Source organism: Salvelinus alpinus, chromosome 35 (assembly GCF_045679555.1).
Source record: "Salvelinus alpinus chromosome 35, SLU_Salpinus.1, whole genome shotgun sequence".
Taxonomy (NCBI): domain Eukaryota; kingdom Metazoa; phylum Chordata; class Actinopteri; order Salmoniformes; family Salmonidae; genus Salvelinus; species Salvelinus alpinus.
Window position 1 is genome coordinate 3,640,809 of NC_092120.1, and position 19,463 is coordinate 3,660,271.

Sequence of the window (19,463 nt, forward strand, 5' to 3'; positions counted from 1 at the left end):
GGACTTTACTATCCCATAATGCAACAATGAACAGCACACCCCCAACCACAAATCCTCTAGATGGCAGTCTGTAGATTTGCAACAGTCGCAGCGTGTGTTATGAAGCTGCACTTACGTTGGTGATCTGAAATTGTAAACAAAATGAGTTGCTTATGGATGGGTAATGTAAGTCCTGATATGTTATTATAATAACGTTGCATGCATAGAAAACTAGCATTAGCATATCCTAGCTCTTGTGTGACTCCCACTTTAGGATAGCTAGTGTTACCAACCCTCAGTGCGACCACCATGCGAGAAACTAGCTCGTTAGCTAATAGATGCACCCTCAGGCATTTTCATTATTTGGCCAACGTTAACTAGTTCTTGCTCACTGACAAGCCCTAAAGAGCCTCTAGTCTCATGAAGCCTGTCATTTCCAGGTGATAAAGACCACACCAAGTCAGTGACCCTGAATGTTTGAGAATATGTTAAGTTGAATGTAGCTAGCTAGCTACATTAAGTTACAGAGTGTAAGTTACAGAGTGTAGGTAGCTAGCTAGAGTAGAGGTTTTCTGTTCAACTTAGTGTTTTTCTCTCATCCCCTGTAGCTAGAGCCTTACATGGATGAGAAGTTCATCTCTCGTGCATTCGCCACCATGGGAGAGCTTGTGGTGGGGGTGAGAATCATCCGGAACAAAATGAACTGGTAAGACGGGAGAACATTAGGCTACTGCAATAGAAAGGTTATGACTGATATACTTTTTTTTGTCTTTGGGAATGTCTAGTAGCCACTGTATATTACTATCACTATTCAACAACAGAAGAAATCGCACAAACACGACACGTACATGTTTTGGTCCTTCTCCACTTTGTGTAGGGGTGCGGCAGGCTATTGCTTTGTTGAGCTGGCGGACGAGGCCACTGCTGAGAGGTGTCTCAGGAAAGTCAATGGGAAGCCTCTCCCTGGAACCACACCGGTACAGGGCCACCACACACACACACCACACACACACACCACTTAATGATTCCACATTGATTTCCAATCTCGAATCGACCCATACCTCCTTCACCTATCTCAGGCACTCTGAGAGGATTGGATATGTATAGGGCATATGGTGAACTCTTGATATACCCATTAACTTTATTAGAGATAAATAACGTCTGGAATAATCCATTCTGAACAAAACACTCTCTTTTCTACAGCCGAAGAGGTTCAAACTAAACCGTGCCACGTATGGAAGACAAGGAGAGAGCAGGTATGTACTGCATGCCACTGAACTTACTTTGTCCAGGGACTAACAGCCTCCTTTCATACAGTAGTGAAGGTAGTTGTGTGTAGATGAAGGAAGACACTTTTACTCCATTCGTTTGGTATGTTCCCAAATAATCCACGCTTTTCATTCATTACTCATTATTAATAGCATATTGATTTTTAATAAATATGATGTTTATTCATAAAGGTTTTCTTTCCTGTAAAACAGAGGTGGTTACTCAGACAACAGGTACAATCAGCCATACTCGTACAACAACAGCCAGTACTACCAACAGTACCCTGACTACTACTCCAACTGGGGGTATGACCAGAACACAGGCAGCTACGGAGGTTACAACTACAACCACTATGACTATAGCAACCAGGTGTGTTCTCCCACCCACCCACCCTCTACTCTATCGCTCTTTACATATACATAAGCGGTACCATGTTGTGAGTAAAGACCTGTCTCTTTGTTTTAGGGTTATGGGGAGACTGAAGATGATGGGCTGGAGTGTGAGTGCTCTGTTTTCTTTCATTTCTCAATCTTCATTGTACAAAAAAGCGGCTTAAGAATTTGACATAATGTATTGAACCCAGGCCAGGAGTATAGCCTACAAACTGTCCAGTCTGTCTGATCTTCATGGCTCTCGTGCTGTGCCCCTTTGTCTGTGTGATCTTACTGTGTGCCTTGTGTGTGTGCCTCCTGCAGACCCAATGGTGGTACTGGATGTGGTGGCAGCCAACAGGCAGTACATGGAGGAGAGTGAGGAGCTGTATGATGCCCTCATAGACTGCCACTGGCCTGCCCTGGAGCCTCCTGGTCCTACTGCTGCTGCACCATCCAAGGCACAGTAGAGCTAGCAGACCCCCTGGTCGACAGACAGCAACAGTCGGACTCTCTCAACCTCTTGATGTGGATTGTTTGGAACAGCCCAGTGTGAAGGTTCAAAGGCATCTCGTCCTGCCTGCCAAGAGTAGCTGGTCTTCAGTGTCTCGTACACTTGCAATGGGCTAAGCGAACAGACCACAGTGTATGATTCGTGTGAACCCAGCTCCAGTGACTGAAAGGATGCCCCCCTCATGTTTGAATTTTTATTGCTCACCCCCACTAATTTCTTTGGGGTTATTGGGCACTGGTTTGGTTCCATTTGCCCAATGAACAGGTTTGTTTCGGTGCTTGATGTCTTTGTAATCATATCTTCAAGGACCGCGGTGCTAGTTTGAGCCTGTCTTTTCCCTCCCTCACATAGCTACCCTTTTCATATTTATTGTCCACACTGGAAAATAGAATAAGATTGAAATATAATCCCTATTCGACACCCTATTCAACCTATTGATTATCTATCTAGGGTCACTTGCTTCTTATTGTGGAGTGGAAGACTGTGTAGTAGGTGTTTTAAACCTTTCTCCTCCATGTTATAATTTGAAAGCTGTGGTACAGACAGAATTGTTGATTCTGCTTTATGTAAATATTCGTCAACAGAAGACAATGTGGAGGCGCGTGTATTCACTTTATAATAACTTACATGAATAATACATTATAAATGCTTAATAAATTAATATAAATGCTTTAAAAAAATATATATATAATGAAATACTTTAATAAATAGGTTATGAATCCTTATTCTTCAGAGTTATTATAAAGTGTAACTGTTTCATCAATGTCAAATGTGATGTCCTGTATAGCAGGATATGATGGTATTCTTTATGGCTAGTCTACAGATCACCTCATACTACTGTAGTAGAAGTACAGTATCAGATCAGCTTGTTCAGTGTTAATTAGCTCCGAGACCACATGCTGACTGCAGCAAAGAATATCAGTATCTACCAGCTCAAATCACCAGTGTTCATATTTCTTGCTTTTGACGATAAATACTTGTGACATTGATGCTCTAAGACCGACATGTATTAAAATGTGGCCCTAAAATAATCTGTTACTCTATTTGAAAAGATTAACTACAAACCTGCTCTTGTAATAACAGAGTAGAGAAGCACAAAAACTATGATATATGTTTTTGCTCCATGCACTTGAAAATCCATATTTTACTAGTTTAAATTCACCAGATGCCCAGTAATTAATTGAGGGGAAAGTAGTCCTTCCTAAAATCCTCAATTATAGGCTGGAATCAGAATCCTGAAACAATAGTAAAACAGCCATTCAGTTTGCATCTGGCTACCTCAATCATTCCACACACCCAGCACCAGAGAGAGAGTATCGTTGCAGACTGTTCTCATAGACTCAATGTAATATAGTATACGTATATCCAGAACACTAAAATGAGTATGTTATGTTTCGTTTGGTATGTTTACATAGGTTTCTTATGGCAAAAACAAAAGTAGGTTGGTCAGTCGGTCGGGATGGGTGGATCATGTGAACGTCTAGCAGCCCGAAGGTTGCGAGGTCGAATATCAATATGGACATTTTTTGCATTTTAGCAACTACTTAGCATGTTAGCTAACACTTCCCCCAACCCTAACCCCTTTACTTAACCCTTCCCCTAACCTTAATCCTTTTAGCTAACCCTTCTCCAAACCTTAACCCCCAGAGCTAGTTAACATTAGCGTTAGCCACAACAAATTGGAATTTGTAACATATCATACGTTTTGCAAATTTGCAACATATTGTACGTTTTTCAATTGGTAACTTACGAACCTGATGATGGACATCAACAAATTAATACATACCATATGAAACGTAACATATACTAAATCAGTGGTCACCAAACAGTCGATCTCCAAGGCATTCCTAGTCGATCACCAAACATTTCTGTAAAAAAACCAACGATAAAGCATTGCGTTCCTAGTTTTTGTTTTGCTCTGTTGCCCTAGCACCGGGAAGGCAAAGTGTTCCCATGTTTAACCATTTCATGTGTCTGAAGGTAGAACTCCGCCTACCCGGCAGACCCAGAGAACAACTCAAGTGCATCTATAGGCCTACAGCTGGCCAATGAGATGGCTCAGATTACTGTGTCTGCACAGTTCCTCGAGCCATAGACTGGAATAAAGAAGCATCAAACGCACAGCAAAATTGATACTGAGAATGAAAAACTTTTAAAACCATGACTAGAGAGAGACAACGAATACAGCAAAGAGGTGCTGTTTTTATGTGTAAGTTCATGTTTAAGTTGTTATTCAGCACTGTCAACACTGTTCAAAACCGCTATAAGCCATTAAATGTGCGTTCTCCCTACAAACAGTACTGCAGCTGCAATGAATGAGTATAGCGAAGTGTTCCGATCAACTTGTCTATTTTAATATCAAGAAATATTTCACTTTCTCTGGACATAGGAGTAACAACATGAATTTGAGTTTCGCCATCAGCTGGAAGACTGTCCTCTTTCTCTAGCCCATACGCAGTGATAATGTATTGGGCCTATAGCCTACTGCACAAACCTCATTGCTACAGTACTGTTTTTAATTGGTTAATGTTGCATAGGCTTACGTTTTTTAAGTCATGATTTAAAAAGTCAGCGGTAGATCTCGGCTTGCATTTTGATTAAATGGAATGTCACGGATTTACGTACAGAATAATACGAAATGCTCTGAGACCATGTTGCAACATCCTACCCACTCAATCTGTTCATGCCCTACTAATGGACCTGACACCGGCTGGTCATGTGAGTGCTGCTCAGTGCAGCAGCCTTTGGGATCCATTATAAGAAGCAGTGTGAAAGTCAAGGGACAGGCACAGGGCAGCCTACTACTGCTGGTCTCTATTAAACCAAAAGGCTTAGTTATTCTATCGTTAGTTATGTTGACCTAGATTTTAGGACTGAATGACGGATGTTGCTCATAGTGGCTTGATAATAATGAACCTGCAGATTGAGCTGCACTCCAATCATATCCCAACCCTCATATCAGAGATACGAATCTCTCATCAACAGAGAAAGTAGCCTATAACCTAACATAAACAAATCAGAATTCATAAAATGAGTTACTTTTCTATAGGGATACACTTAACTCGAAGTGGCTATTTTACTTATGTAGTACAGATCTAGTATGTTTCAGTTTATGAGTTTTTGTCTGCTGCCTCAGAATAAGAGCAGAGTAGCGAGTTTGACACAATGACATGCGCACGCTGAAATACTGTGACGTCGCATTATGGGCTCGGTCTTAAAGAAATCTCATAACACAGAGACATAAACTGGAAACGACGCATTATACTGCAATCCCATTGAAAAGTAAGAGTTTTATCATAATATTGTATCAACCATTTTACAGATGTAAGTAGAAAACATATTTATATTGATTGTCTACACTGGTAAAATCACCCAGAAAGTAGGTTACGTTGCGACTGCCAGTGCCCCTAACTGTCAGTGATTCAGCTGGATAGGCTACGTTGTATCTACCGCGTTCAACACATAATATGGAACTGGTTACAATTGTTTCTAACCCGATGCAAAGTGTAGCTGTTTTCTTAATTAAGTTGAATTGCTTGTCTTCTGCCTTTCGATTTTAATTATGCTAGTAGCCTATAGGCTTTACAACCCATTGAACCCAATAGCCTATATGAGCATGTCAGACTGACTTAGGGCTCTCTATAAAAATTGTTGAATGTTATGCAGGCTTGTCGCTGTCACTTTATATTTTTTGCCGAGATTTCAGATGTTATGGTTGAATAATAGTGTTAGACCGAGGATATTCTTAAATAGTCATTCATGTTCAATTGGGCTATACTATAGCCTACAATCATGAAATGAGCAGCCCACAGAATTGTCTAATTAATAATCAGTTAACATGATAACGTGACCTCATATCTTGGTCATGGTTGACCCGCTAAATACAATTTCTGGGATATTTTTTTGCAACAGTAAACTACTGTTATCTGGGCCATTATAATGAAGTAGCGCGCCAAGTAGACGGGTATTTTTGTTATGTGCACATGGATAGCCAGCCTACAGTCGGCCCGGGTGCCTGCCGAACCTTCGCTCCGATTGTAAACAACCTGCGTTCATGACGAAATGTGGCCTAGCCTATGCGGCAATGTGCACTGTAAGTTGTCGATATATTATAGCCCACCCATGTGGTCGGATGGAGGATAAACCACAACTATTTCTGTCTTTCAATCCTTACTTAGTCTTATGTAGCTTCAAGTGATGATATTATATGCAATCTGATAATGGTGCTTGTTTGAATATTTGAAGGCTGCTATATGTGACTGTATGACAGGTGTGTCCAACAATTCAGTTCCCACTACGGAGTGTGACAGACGCCAGGAGCAAGGATGTCATACGGGAGAACAGACAGCTATCACTCGCAGCCGCGAGACTTCAGCAACCTCACCCAGACATGCAGTGTCAACATCCAGAAAATCACACAGAACAGTGAGTGGTGAAATGAACAAGACAGTGACAGAACGCAGTGTTCTACTGCTGCGAGTGACACCTTGTTGCAATGCACATTTCCCTATATGGTATATTAAAGTAGGCACATTCTATTCTATAACCTACCCTAACACCAGACACCCACACTTTGGACAATTTACTATCACAAATAAGTCTAGGAGGCTTGATGTTTTGGGTTTATTTGTGTCTTCCACCTACTTCTGATCTCCTCTGGAATTAACTAATATTAGGCAGAGAAGATGACTGAAGTCAAAAAGAGGACCTTCTGAGACAAGAATAGCCTGAGTCTGCCTACAGTATATAGTGCTCTATTTAGAGAGAGAGAGAGGGATAAAGAGAGAGAAGAGTTGTTCTATCCTGCTTTCTCCGTTCCCCCTTCTCTTAGTTCAGCTCACTTCACAGTTTTTGTTTTGCTATACAGCTGGGCAAATCAAAAACATGCTGTACCAGATGGGGACGAGACAAGAGACCCCAGAGCTGCAGGACAGACTGTGAGTACTACTGACACTAATGCTGACTACTACTACTGACTACTACTCAGTAACTAAGTAACTACTAACACTAACTGACTGCATCAACAGTTAGTCTTTTCCACCACTGATGGGGACAGCAAGAGCATCACTAATGAAATATATACAGTTGAAGTCGGAAGTTTACATACACTTAGGTTGGAGTCATTAAAACTCGTTTTTCAACCACTCCACAAATCTCATGTTAACAAACTATAGTTTTGGCAAGTCGGTTAGGACATCTACTTTGTGCATGACACAAGTAATTTTTCCAACAATTGTTTACAGACAGATTATTTCACTTATAATTCACTGTATCACAATTCCAGTGGGTCAGAAGTTTACATACACTAAGTTGACTGTGCCTTTAAACAGCTTGGAAAATTCCAGAAAATTATGTCATGGCTTTAGAAGCTTCTGATAAGCTAATTGACATCATTTGAGTCAATTGGAGGTGTACCTGTGGATGTATTTCAAGGACTACCTTCAAACTCAGTGCCTCTTTGCTTGACATCATGGGAAAATCAAAAGAAATCAGCCAAAACCTCAGAAAAAAAAATTGTAGACCTCCACAAGTCTGGTTCATCCTTGGGAGCAATTTCCAAACGCTTGAAGGTACCACGTTCATCTGTACAAACAATAGTACGCAAGTATAATCACCATGGGACCACGCAGCCGTCATACCGCTCAGGAAGGAGACGCGTTCTGTCTTCTAGAGATGAATGTACTTTGGTGTGAAAAGTGCAAATCAATCCCAGAACAACAGCAAAGGACCTTGTGACGTTGCTGGAGGAAACAGGTAGAGAAGTATCTATATCCATAGGAAAACGAGTCCTATATCGACATAACCTGAAAGGCCGCTCAGCAAGGAAGAAGCCACTGCTCCAAAACCGCCATATAAAAGCCAGACTACGTTTTGCAACTGCACGTGGGGACAAAGATCCTACTTTTTGGAGAAATGTCCTCTGGTCTGATGAAACAAAAATAGAACTGTTTGGCCATAATGACCATTGTTATGTTTGGAGGAAAAAGGGGGAGGCTTGCAAGCCGAAGAACACCATCCCAGCTGTGAAGCACGGGGGTGGCAGCATCATGTTGTGGGGGTGCTTTGCTGAAGGAGGGACTGGTGCACTTCACAAAATAGATGGCATCATGAGGGAGGAAAATTATGTGGATATATTGAAGCACCATCTCAAAACATTAGTCAGGAAGTTAAAGCTTGATCGCAGATGGGTCTTCCAAATGGACAATGACCCCAAGTATACTTCCAAAGTTGTGGCAAAATGGCTTAAGGACAACAAAGTCAAGCTATTGAAGTGGCCATCACAAAGCCCTGACCTCAATCCTATAGAAACTTTGTGGGCAGAACTGAAAAAGCGTTTGCGAGCAAGGAGGCCTACAAACCCGACTCTGTTACACCAGCTCTGTCAGGTGGAATGGGCCAAAATTCACCCAACTTATTGTGGGAAGCTTGTGGAGGCTACCCGAAACGTTTCACCCAAGTTAAACAATTTAAAGGCAATGCTACCAAATACTAATTGAGTGTATGTAAACTTCTGACCCACTGGGAATGTGATGAAAGAAATTAAAGCTGAAATAAATCATTCTCTCTACTATTATTCTGACATTTCACATTCTTAAAATAAAGTGGTGATCCTAAGAACGGGACTTTTTACTCTGATTAAATGTCAGGAATTGTAAAAAAAATAACTGAGTTCAAATGTATTTGGCTAAGGTGTATGTAAACTTCCGACTTCAACTGTATGTTTGTGTGTTTGCTACTCACAGCCAACAGGTACAGCACTACACCAACCAGCTGGCCAAAGAGACCAACAGACACCTGAAAGATCTGGGCTCCATGCCTCTCCCTCCCTCTGAACAGGTGAGTGGGAGTTATATGCATAGATACTGTATATTTCTATAGTTCTAAGGAAGAATTCCACATCTATGGACTGGTCCGAGATCTGTTTGTGTAAGCATATCTGGGACCAGGCTACATCAAAGTCCTACTAACGCTAACATTTCAACTAACTGTATGTCGATATTCTTGTGTTCTGTTTCCTGATACAGTATATCATCTTATCTAACAACCCAAATGTGTAAATCATATCTAACTCTGGCGAGGACATCTCACCATACAGTATATTCTACTGAATCTATTCTGCTCTGCTCTTCTCTACTCTATTCTGCTGTACTCTGCTCTACTTTGCTATACTCTACTTTGCTGTACTCTACTCTACTCTAATCTACTTTTACTGTATTGTGTGATTGATCCTTCCAGAGACAGCAGAAGATCCAGAAGGACCGACTGATGAGTGACTTCTCTGCAGCGCTCAACAACTTCCAGGCAGTCCAGCGACGGGCGGCCGAGAAGGAGAGGGAATCAGTGGCCAGGGCCCGGTCCGGGTCCCGCCTCACAGTAAACACCCTGCTTTCTCATTGGCCTAGAATTAGCCGTCTGTCATAGTCACTCACCAATAGTGTTATTAGAAATGCATTGTCATATTACAGTATGATGACTGATTAGTGTAATGCAATGTGAATGAGAGTGTTTCAATGATGGGTTTGTTTTTATTTCAGCAGGAAGATGAGGGGAACGTCGATGAACAACTTGTGACATTTGAAAAGTAGGTACACAGTGGAGGTAGAATCCTATCAAATATTCTGTTAGAATAAAAATCTTAAGTGGTAACAAAGGTGTGTGTTTGTGTGTGTCTGTGTCCGTTCGTGTGTGTGTTTGGTGTGTGTGTGTGTAGAGATGATGATGACTGGAGTCAGAGTCAGACCCAGCAGCTGGAGGAGCCAGAGGTCACAGAGGAGGACCTGGAGGTCATCAAGGAGAGGGAGACCAACATCAGGCAGCTAGAGGTACTCACCCAGCTACCAGCTCCACTCACATTCCATACAGGAATCACAGAGCCATATTACATTTACATTTTAGTCATTTGGCATATTGTTCAACTCCAAATCAACCCTTTGCCCAAACTCTCTAGTCAGTGGAGGCTGGTGGGAGGAGCTATAGGAGGATGGGCTCTGTGTAATGGCTGGAATGGAATAAATGGAACGGTATCAAACACGTCAAACATATGGAAACCACATGTTTGATACCGTTCCATTTATTCCATTCCAGCCATTACACAGAGCCTGTCCTATAGCCTGGCCCTTAGCCCCTATTCCCGAGTATAGCCACTCCTGTAAATCTGACAGGTAGGGGGTAGGGTTCGATTTGGACATCAGCCTAACTAACCCTGATGGTGATTTTCTCCTCCTCTCCCTCCAGTCTGACATCATGGATGTAAACCAGATCTTTAAGGACCTGGCTGTGATGATCCACGACCAGGGAGAGATGATCGGTTAGTAGACATGAAATGGATTTTCTCCCTATCTGGTTTGATATCATGCTGGTTCTGAAGGTTGCTGTCTGTGATGGTTTAGAATTACATCTGATACTGTATCAGTCCTGGCTCCTGTGACCCTGCCCTTCACTGAGTCTCCTCTCTGTTTCACAGACAGCATTGAGGCTAACGTGGAGAGTGCAGAGGTCCATGTAGACAGAGGGACCGGACAGCTCCAAAGGGCCGCCTACTACCAGGTAGGGCTGTGACAATCATGGAATGACCACCATTATTGTCATAAATGTCATTTTTGTTTAATAATGTTTGAGCTTATAATGCATCTTTGAAAATTAGCTATATCATACCTAATGAATACTAATCTAATAAAAAGCATGAGCTGGCGCACACCCAGAGAAAATTATTTAGTGTAGAGGTGCTGACTAACGGAGAATATACCTAATGTTGTTTTTATACCTAATGAATACAACACGGCTTTGGTGATACCCCTGTCGTGTCTTTGGCTATGCCGGATTAAGTGATATGACATGCTATTCTATAAAATAATTTCTCTGTAATTAATATTACCTGATTAAGCTAATCCGGAAGATAATTAACTAGAAAGTTGGGGCACCACGAAATAATGTTTATAGAGCTATTATCTTCCGAATAAACTCTTAAAGACCTAGTAATCGTTTACATCAGTAGCAGTCAATATTTAATCGTCACCTTATTTCAGTCTAATCTGAAAGTTGTAAATTCTTGGTTATCTTCACGAACCCTGGCTAACAAGTTGAATCAGCAATACAACATTTGGTTTAATCATTTATTTACTAAATACCTAAATAATCACACAGAATTACATATGCACAGAATGTATCATACATTGATTACAAATTATGTCATGAAGGAAAACGTCCCTAGCGGACGGAACAGATATGACAGCTGGTTACACACAGAGAGGGGATTTGGGTTTGAGTGAAAGAGCTGGAAGACTGAGTAACAAAGGGAGAAGCTATGCTATCGTAAATACAGTGTCTTATGCATTCTAAATTACCGCCCATTTGAAAAAGGAAAATGCAATAAATATTTACTCTGAGCTGCGCTTTGGTAGATTGGTCGTAGATCGTAGGCCGGGTTGTCCAGCATGGATCTCTGGTCCTCTGAAGACTGTCTAGTGGTGAACTGGAGCGTGGTAGAATGGATACTCTGTCCGTCCTCTCCTAGCCCACGTTTAGCGGGCGGAGGGGGTAGCACTTCTTTAATGAATAAGAGTTCAAAGTTCACACCAAGTGGTCATACTTTAAGCTCATGCTATGTTCTGGCTGGTATAGTCGAAATTCATCCTTCCGGCATGTAGGTCGTCAACTTCACATTGAAATTCGATGCCAATTGCGTTAGGTTCTTGCTGATGTTGGCTTAGTTCTGTAGGTGGTCTTTGTCCTTTCAACGTGGGGACTGCCAGTCCGCACGTCCTTGGAACAGGAAGTTACATTTTTGTAAAGGGGCTTATATAGGATTGGGAGAGAGGGCCGTGTTTCATAGTTTACAACCAGTGTCTGTTCACATGGGCGGGGCCACTGAGTTGAGCATAGTTTCTCTATGATAAACCGTTCTCTCATTTAAGAAGCTAAAATTACATTTAATCTTTTCACAAATAGTTTAATATTTAAACATTTACATTGCACAACAATTCCATGTGAATCTGATAACTAGAATGTGTTGACTTTCCAAGATACAGTTTATGTCATCCTGTCATCAGTAATCATGCCTCAGACGCCAACTGAACTGACATCATATTCATTAAGTCCCAACGCATATTTTGAACTGGTTGGATTACCGAAATATGTTTCCGTTTCCCACCTTTTGATGTCCCCAGAATCTCTATGTTAACAAAGGGCTTTTTCAAGAGTCAACTCTATAGAGTAGAGAGAGAGAAACAGGGGGGAAGGTATTTATGGGGGTCATAAACCTCCCCCATCAAGCCAACATCATGACACCCTTGTCTCAAAAACTAAGGGTTTTGACCATTTGGAACTTTTGGAAAGGAAGGTTTTCCTCCCAAACGTGCCGTTCTGCTTGTAAAATAACTTTACCCTCTTCATGTAATGAAAAACTGCTATTGGGTAAACTATTTCTACATGAAAATAAAGTTGAATCCCCCCTCCTAAAATGAACGTATTAAGACCATTCTAACATTAGTTTTGGTTATTGTCCATACTTGTCGGTTACACAATTATACGACGATTGTGTCAGCCCTACTACCAGGTATCAACACCATCACAACATGGGCCGTGTTTGATTTGTAGATAAGTCCGAACACTCTGTCGATGATCAGCGTCCTTCATTTAACCAGGCGAGTCAGTTAAGAACATATGATTATTTCCAGTCACAAATCACGGCCTGTTTGTGCTCCCTCCCCCTGTAGAGGAAGTCCCGTAAGAGGATGTGTATGCTGGCCATGGTGGTGTCTCTGGTGGTCACCGTCCTGGCTATCATCATCTGGCAGGCCATCAAATGAGAGGACAGGAAGAGTACCGGGGAAGGATTTTAATGGCACATCGCACTGACAGCCTAGAATGGCTTCCAATGGAAAGTCTGAGTGAGTGAATGTGTGTGTGTGGGGGCACGGGTGTGCGTGCTTTCAAGCAAGATATAGACAGAGGCGTAAGGAATAGATTGTATAAATTCTCTTCCCTATCTGTATATATTATATACTAACTGTTCTAACACAGCCCTGCACTTACTTCCATGTCAGAAATGCAAATCATCTCTGTCATCATTACATACATTACTGTGTCAGAATATGTCTGATCTAATGCAATGTTGCACAAGTTTGTATGTATATAAATGCCATGGGTACGGTTTGATATGGTTTATTTTCTGCCTCTCTCTTCATGTTGTGAATGTCTGATTCTCTTCCAGATGTCTTATAGTCTATAGTATTACGACAAGGACATGGTGTAGTTGCGATAAGGATTCCTTTGATAGCACACAAACAACAAACAAAATGTTTGTATTATTACTATGATTATTATGATGATTATTATTATTATGCTCACTTTCATTAATAAAATCAACTGTGCAAAGAGTCCCGACTGTGTCACGCATGGCTATGTACGTTCCACAAGATGGCGCTGTTATGCCGGTATTATGAGGTAAACGTATAAGGTGACACAAGAACCATGTAGTCTACAATGCTTTAATTAGCTATTTAACAAGTCAAGATATACTAAAGAGCGTAGTAGTCTTGCAATTTTGCAGTAGTATTGATGATGTGTGGTAGGTTGGTTAACATATTGGTACCTTAATAAAACATGTTTACCATATGTTTATAAGACACTGTCCTGCTAAATATGCACAAGGTTAGAGATCATTTCCCATGGTACTGTCATGGTGATTTGAAGCGGTGATGACGGTTATTGTGGAGACTGTCATGCTCGACTCATACCTCTCCCTTGTGATTAGTGAGCTAGGCTAGTTTACCCCTGCTCCAGGTCTATTACCTACGGGTGTTGCCTTTCCAGGTCTTGTCCCAATCCTAGTGCCCTGCTGATTCCAGCTGCGGCACCAGCCTTACAGTCAATGGTCGCCAGGGTGGGGGAAACATGTATTAAAAACCACTCAGCAAGACAGCTAACTCAGGGGATAGGGCGACCAATAGTTCCCCAGACTCTCCTAGGTCTATAAGATACATTCTCCACTCGGCAACTGTCATTATTAAAATAATTTTTACACCTACAGGTGCACGCCACAAACCCTTCACCTGTGGACCTGGAGTTACTCCCTGTAATGGAAAGATGAGAGGTATAGTTACCGTCAGGGTTGGGTAGGTTACTTTCTAAATGTAATCCGTTACTAGTTATCTGTCCAAAATTGTAATCAGTAACACAACTTTTGGATTACCCAAACTCAGTAATGTAATCTGATAACATTCCGTTACTTTAGATTACTTTCCCCTTAAGACGCATTAGAAGAAGACAAAAATTACATCTATTTCAGGATAAATCAATGTTAAAGTTTACATAGCTGGCCATAAATGGATGTTAAATTTAATTTCAAACTTCTTCAGGCTAGGGTCTATTTTTCTCCACTTCCTGTCTGACTGACGTGCCCAAAGTAAACTGCCTGTTACTAGGATATGTATATAATTGGTACCATTGGATAGAAAACACTTTGACGTTTGTAGAAATGTTAAAGATAATGTATTACACTATAACACAATTGATATGGTAGGAGAAAATCCAAAGATAAACCAACCAGAATTTTTTTTATTTTGAGAGACCATGCTCTAACAATGGAAAGCTATGGGGCATATGCAATTCCAGCTCACATATTGTGATTCCTATGGCTTCCACTAGATGTCAACAGTCTTTGTTCAAGGTTTCAGGCTTGTTTCTTACCAAATGAGGAAGAATTTTGAGTTTTAGTACTGGGAGTCAGAGTTGGAAATCAGTCTGTGCTCGTGCGACGAAGAGGACACGCACCTGCTAATTTTACTTTCCTATTGAACATACTTCTTTCCGTATGAAATATTATAGTTTAATTACATTTTAGGGTACCTGAGGTTTATATAGAAACATATTTTGACTTGTTTTAACAAGTCAGCGGTAGCTTTTTGGATTCCTTTCTCCCCTGTTGAACGAGTGGATTACTCAAATCGATGGCGCCAACTAAATTGACTTTTTGGGATATAAAGAAGGATTTTATCTAACAAAACAATCGTGCATGTTGTAGCTGGGACACTTTGGATTGCAAATCAGAGGAAGATTTTTAAAAAGTAAGTGAATATTTAATCGCTATTTGTGATTTTATGAAGCCTGCGCTGGTTGAAAAATATTTTGATGTGGGGCACCGTCCTCAAACAATCGCATGGCATGCTTTCGCTGTAAAGCCTATTGTAAATCGGACAATGCAGTTAGATTAACAATAATTGAAGCTTTTAACCAATATAAGACAGTTGTATGTACCTAGATGTTTAATATCCATAATTTTCATGATTATTTATTTGAATTGTGCGGCCTCCAATTTCACCAGAAGTTGTCGACAGGTGTCCCACTGGCAGGACGCCTAGCCCTATTTATGGGTTGGTTATGTAGGCTTCTTCTAACCCATCGCTTTCTACTACATATGATGAAATTATAGCTTTACATTTAAAAACCAAAGTATATCAGAATTCTAGTCATTCCAATAAATGTTATACCCCTTACTCTTCAAGAATAGGACATTGAAATATGGAAGTATAGATTAGCCTAATTATTTTACCTGAGCATGACCCCAAAACTAAGGACTTATTAGCCAGCCCTACTGTGTCGTTTATGATTTTGCTGTCATGGAGGACCGATTGGGCTCATTGATTTGAGTTGAAAAATAAATGCTGCGCTCATGGAACAGCATGCTTTGAGCACCACTGAAAAGTGCTATTTACCTGTGAAAAATGAATGCCATATGCTGCATTTGCTATAGGACTATTGTTTACCTTTTTGTTGGTGACACTGATATCTTGATAAGATGCAGCTGTTTAAAGGGCAAATCCACAGATGAAACAATAACAAAACGGTTGCCCCGCCTCTGTTTTGGTAAAAAGCTGAGGGATGGGCCTGCAGAAATGTAACCGCTCGGGGATTAATAGACAGAGCTATGGATGCAAAGACTGACCATCCATGATATAAAAATTATTGATAAATCAAAAAATTTATGTAGCAACAGATTGCCACTTTAAGTCTATCAAAAGTGTGCAAGTTTGAGCATGTGTACATTAGGCCTATGGACTAATTTTCTTTATCAGCATGAATTAGATTGAGTAATAAAAGCCCCACTTTCATTCCATAGGCTTGGATCCACACTATGCAACTGTTGCAAGAACGCAGTCCCCTGGTTTCAAAAACAGTGAATGATAGGCAGCTTAAACGTCTTGAATTCAACCATTGGTTCAAATACACATTTTGATTTGTGAACAGCCATCCACAACAACCACAATCAGTAAGGCGCAAATAGCTAAATGAGAGAGAAGCAGTGTGATTCACATCAATGCGCTATGTAGATATCAATAATAAGTGAAATCCAAGCGTTTATTCAAATTGGATCATCTTTAGATGCCGACAGCAGTTGTACCATTGGAAGATACAGTTGAAGTTGGAAGTTTACATACACTTAGGTTGGAGTCATTAAAACTCGTTTTTCAACCACTCCACAAATTTGTTAACAAACTATAGTTTTGGCAAGTCAGTCAGGACATCTACTTTGTGCATGACACAAGTAATTTTTCCAACAATTGTTTACAGACAGATTATTTAACTTATAATTCACTGTATCACAATTCCAGTGGGTCAGAAGTTTACATACACTAAGTTGACTGTGCCTTTAAACAGCTTGGAAAATTCCATAAAATTATGTTATGGCTTTAGAAGCTTCTGATAGGCTAATTGACATCATTTGAGTCAATTGGAGGTGTACCTGTGGATGTATTTCAAGGCCTACCTTCAAACTCAGTGCCTCTTTGCTTGACATCATGGGAAAATCAAAAGAAACCAGCCAAAAACTCAGAAAAAAATTGTAGACCTCCACAAGTCTGGTTCATCCTTGGGAGCAATTTCCAAATGCCTGAAGGTGCCACGTTCATCTGTACAAACAATAATACGCAAGTATAAACACCATGGGACCACACAGCCATCATACCGCTCAGGAAGGAGACGCGTTCTGTCTCCTAGAGATGAATGTACTTTGGTGCAAAAAGTGCAAATCAATCCCAGAACAACAGCAAAGGACCTTGTGAAGATGCTGGAGGAAACAGGTACAAAAGTATCTATATCCACAGTAAAACAAGTCCTATATGGACATAACCTGAAAGGCCGCTCAGCAAGGAAGAAGCCACTGCTCCAAAACCGCCATATAAAAGCCAGACTACGGTTTGCAACTGCACGTGTGGACAAAGATCCTACTTTTTGGAGAAATGTCCTCTGGTCTGATGAAGCAAAAACAGAACTGTTTGGCCATAATGACCATCATTATGTTTGGAGGAAAAAGGGGGAGGCTTGCAAGCTGAAGAATACCATCCCAACTGTGAAGCACGGGGGTGGCAGCATCATGTTGTGGGGGTGCTTTGCTGCAGGAGGGACTGGTGCACTTCACAAAATAGATGGCATCATGAGGGAGGAAAAGTATGTGGATATATTGAAGCAACATCTCAAAACATTAGTCAGGAAGTTAAAGCTTGGTCGCAAATGGGTCTTCCAAATGGACAATGACCCCAAGCATACCTCCAAAGTTGTGGCAAAATGGCTTAAGGACAACAAAGTCAAGGTATTGGAGTGGCCATCACAAAGCCCTGACCTCAATCCTATAGAAAATTTGTGGGCAGAACTGAAAAAGCGTGTGCGAGCAAGGAGGCCTACAAACCCGACTCTGTTACACCAGCTTTGTCAGGAGGAATGGGCCAAAATTCACCGAACTTATTGTGGGAAGCTTTGACCCAAGTTAAACAATTTAAAGGCAATGCTACCAAATACTAATTGAGTGTATGTAAACTTCTGACCCACTGGGAATGTGATGAAAGAAATAAAACCTGAAATAAATCATTCTCTCTACTATTATTCTGACATTTCACATTCTTAATATAAAGTGGTGATCCTAACTGACCTAAGACAGGGGATTTTTACTAGGATTAAATGTCCGGAATTGTGAAAAACTGAGTTTAAATGTATTTGGCTAAGGTGTATGTAAACTTCCAACTTCAACTGTAGCTGTGGTGCTATAAGTGGTACTCATCACCAAGAGATTATCTATCTGTCATTCCTCCCCCGCTCTCTGTCTCCGTCACCTGCCACTTTGGCTCAATGGTTTATCAAACTGCCCTCCCCTCTTCTCCTCCCCTTCATCTACACTGATTGGGATAGATTTGCTAAGTGGAAACAATATGGTGGAAGCTCATCATTAGGCCGGCTTTAACGTGGTCAGGTCTTTCAAATCAGTGCAATGGAGGAGGCGAGGAGAGAACAGACTTTTAGACAATGTAGAGAGAGCCAGTGAGTCAGTCCTCTTGTGTTAGACACACACCTTCCTGGTCCTCCTAGCTGTGACTATGCAAGCAGCTTCCTGATTACTGGAGTGGGACCTACAGTTACACTGACTAATGAAGAAGACAAGGAAATGAAGACCCTCTCCTCTGCTCCTGGACATGTGTTCACATGAGTGTGTGTGGGAGAGATGGAGAATTTACTGAGTATGACTTGCAAAGCAGAACCAATGGCTCTAGCTAGCTACCAACTCTGTGAAGCTAGTTGGGATGTTTTTAATGCCAGTATTTTATGTTGGGGACATATTCAGAGTGATGTGTGTGACTGGAGCTTTGAACTCTGGAAAGAGTGTTTGTGTGTGTGTGTGTGTGTGTGTGTGTGTGTGTGTGTGTGTGTGTGTGTGTGTGTGTGTGTGTGTGTGTGTGTTTGTGTTTATACACTCTTTTTTTTTAAAAGGTTCCAAAAGGGTTCTTTGGCTGTCCCCATAAGAGATCTCTTTTATGATCCGGGGAGAACCCTTTTTTGTTCCACGTAGAACCCTCCGTGGAAAGGATCCTAATGGAACCTAAAAGGGTTCTACCTGAAACCAAAAATGGTTCTTCAAAGGGTTCTACTATGGGGACAGCGGAAGAACCCTTTTAGTTTCTAGGTAACTACTTTTTTTCTAAGAGTGGAGGAGCCATACTCAGAGTTTTGACAGGTGCCATACTCGAAGACACCGCTCACCTTTTCTCTTTTTCTTCAAGTCCAAAAAAACAGAAGAGTCTCTTGTTCGTCAGAAAGAATGAACAAATGAATGTCTCTGGAGCACAGAGAGAGAAAAGGCCAGATAAGTATCCCCCGTCTGAGTCTCTCTCATTATACGAGAGGAATGAAAGGAGGCACTTCGTTTTCCATATTCTCTTTTATCAGAGGCCAGTCCCCTTTTCTCCTTTTCCCTTTCCCTGTTGTGTGTGTGTGCGTGTGTGTGCGTGCGCGCATGTCTGTGCGTTGTATAGACCCAGAAACATTTTGGCGAGGCTGATCTG

The 19,463-nt window shown here is 41.2% G+C and overlaps 2 protein-coding genes across 6 annotated transcripts; both read left to right on the forward strand.

Moving 5' to 3' along the window:
- The first annotated feature begins 32 nt into the window (after window positions 1-32).
- LOC139564008 (tRNA selenocysteine 1-associated protein 1-like) lies at window positions 33-2,858 on the forward strand. Of its 2 annotated transcripts, none has more exons than XM_071383132.1 (7): window positions 33-165; window positions 588-685; window positions 857-956; window positions 1,183-1,235; window positions 1,461-1,617; window positions 1,714-1,747; window positions 1,944-2,858. In XM_071383132.1, exons 1-7 carry the CDS (start codon window positions 142-144, stop codon window positions 2,087-2,089), a joined length of 612 nt encoding a protein of 203 aa, XP_071239233.1. In that variant the 5' UTR covers window positions 33-141; the 3' UTR covers window positions 2,090-2,858. The 2 variants fall into 2 exon arrangements, with proteins under 2 accessions (XP_071239233.1, XP_071239234.1); XM_071383133.1 differs by having other exon boundaries at window positions 54-160.
- A 305-nt stretch (window positions 2,859-3,163) lies between these two features.
- On the forward strand, window positions 3,164-13,514 carry LOC139564007 (syntaxin-12-like). Of its 4 annotated transcripts, none has more exons than XM_071383129.1 (10): window positions 3,164-4,342; window positions 6,404-6,558; window positions 7,001-7,070; window positions 8,877-8,970; window positions 9,370-9,507; window positions 9,669-9,715; window positions 9,845-9,956; window positions 10,369-10,441; window positions 10,598-10,680; window positions 12,849-13,514. In XM_071383129.1, exons 2-10 carry the CDS (start codon window positions 6,459-6,461, stop codon window positions 12,939-12,941), a joined length of 810 nt encoding a protein of 269 aa, XP_071239230.1. In that variant the 5' UTR covers window positions 3,164-4,342; window positions 6,404-6,458; the 3' UTR covers window positions 12,942-13,514. The 4 variants fall into 4 exon arrangements, with proteins under 4 accessions (XP_071239230.1, XP_071239229.1, XP_071239232.1 ...); XM_071383128.1 differs by lacking the exon at window positions 3,164-4,342 and adding an exon at window positions 5,271-5,415; XM_071383131.1 differs by lacking the exon at window positions 3,164-4,342 and adding an exon at window positions 5,271-5,415 and having other exon boundaries at window positions 9,672-9,715.
- Window positions 13,515-19,463: the final 5,949 nt, after the last annotated feature.

Coding starts and splice junctions, on each gene's coding strand:
- LOC139564008 (XM_071383132.1), top strand. CDS start 142: ATGAGTTGCTTATGGATGGGTAAT. Junction 686..856: donor ATCCGGAACAAAATGAACTG/GTAAGACGGGAG, acceptor CACTTTGTGTAG/GGGTGCGGCAGGCTATTGCT. Junction 1,748..1,943: donor TGAAGATGATGGGCTGGAGT/GTGAGTGCTCTG, acceptor TGCCTCCTGCAG/ACCCAATGGTGGTACTGGAT.
- LOC139564007 (XM_071383129.1), top strand. CDS start 6,459: ATGTCATACGGGAGAACAGACAGCTATCACTCGCAGCCGCGAGACTTC. Junction 8,971..9,369: donor CTCTCCCTCCCTCTGAACAG/GTGAGTGGGAGT, acceptor TGATCCTTCCAG/AGACAGCAGAAGATCCAGAA. Junction 9,508..9,668: donor GGTCCGGGTCCCGCCTCACA/GTAAACACCCTG, acceptor TTTTTATTTCAG/CAGGAAGATGAGGGGAACGT.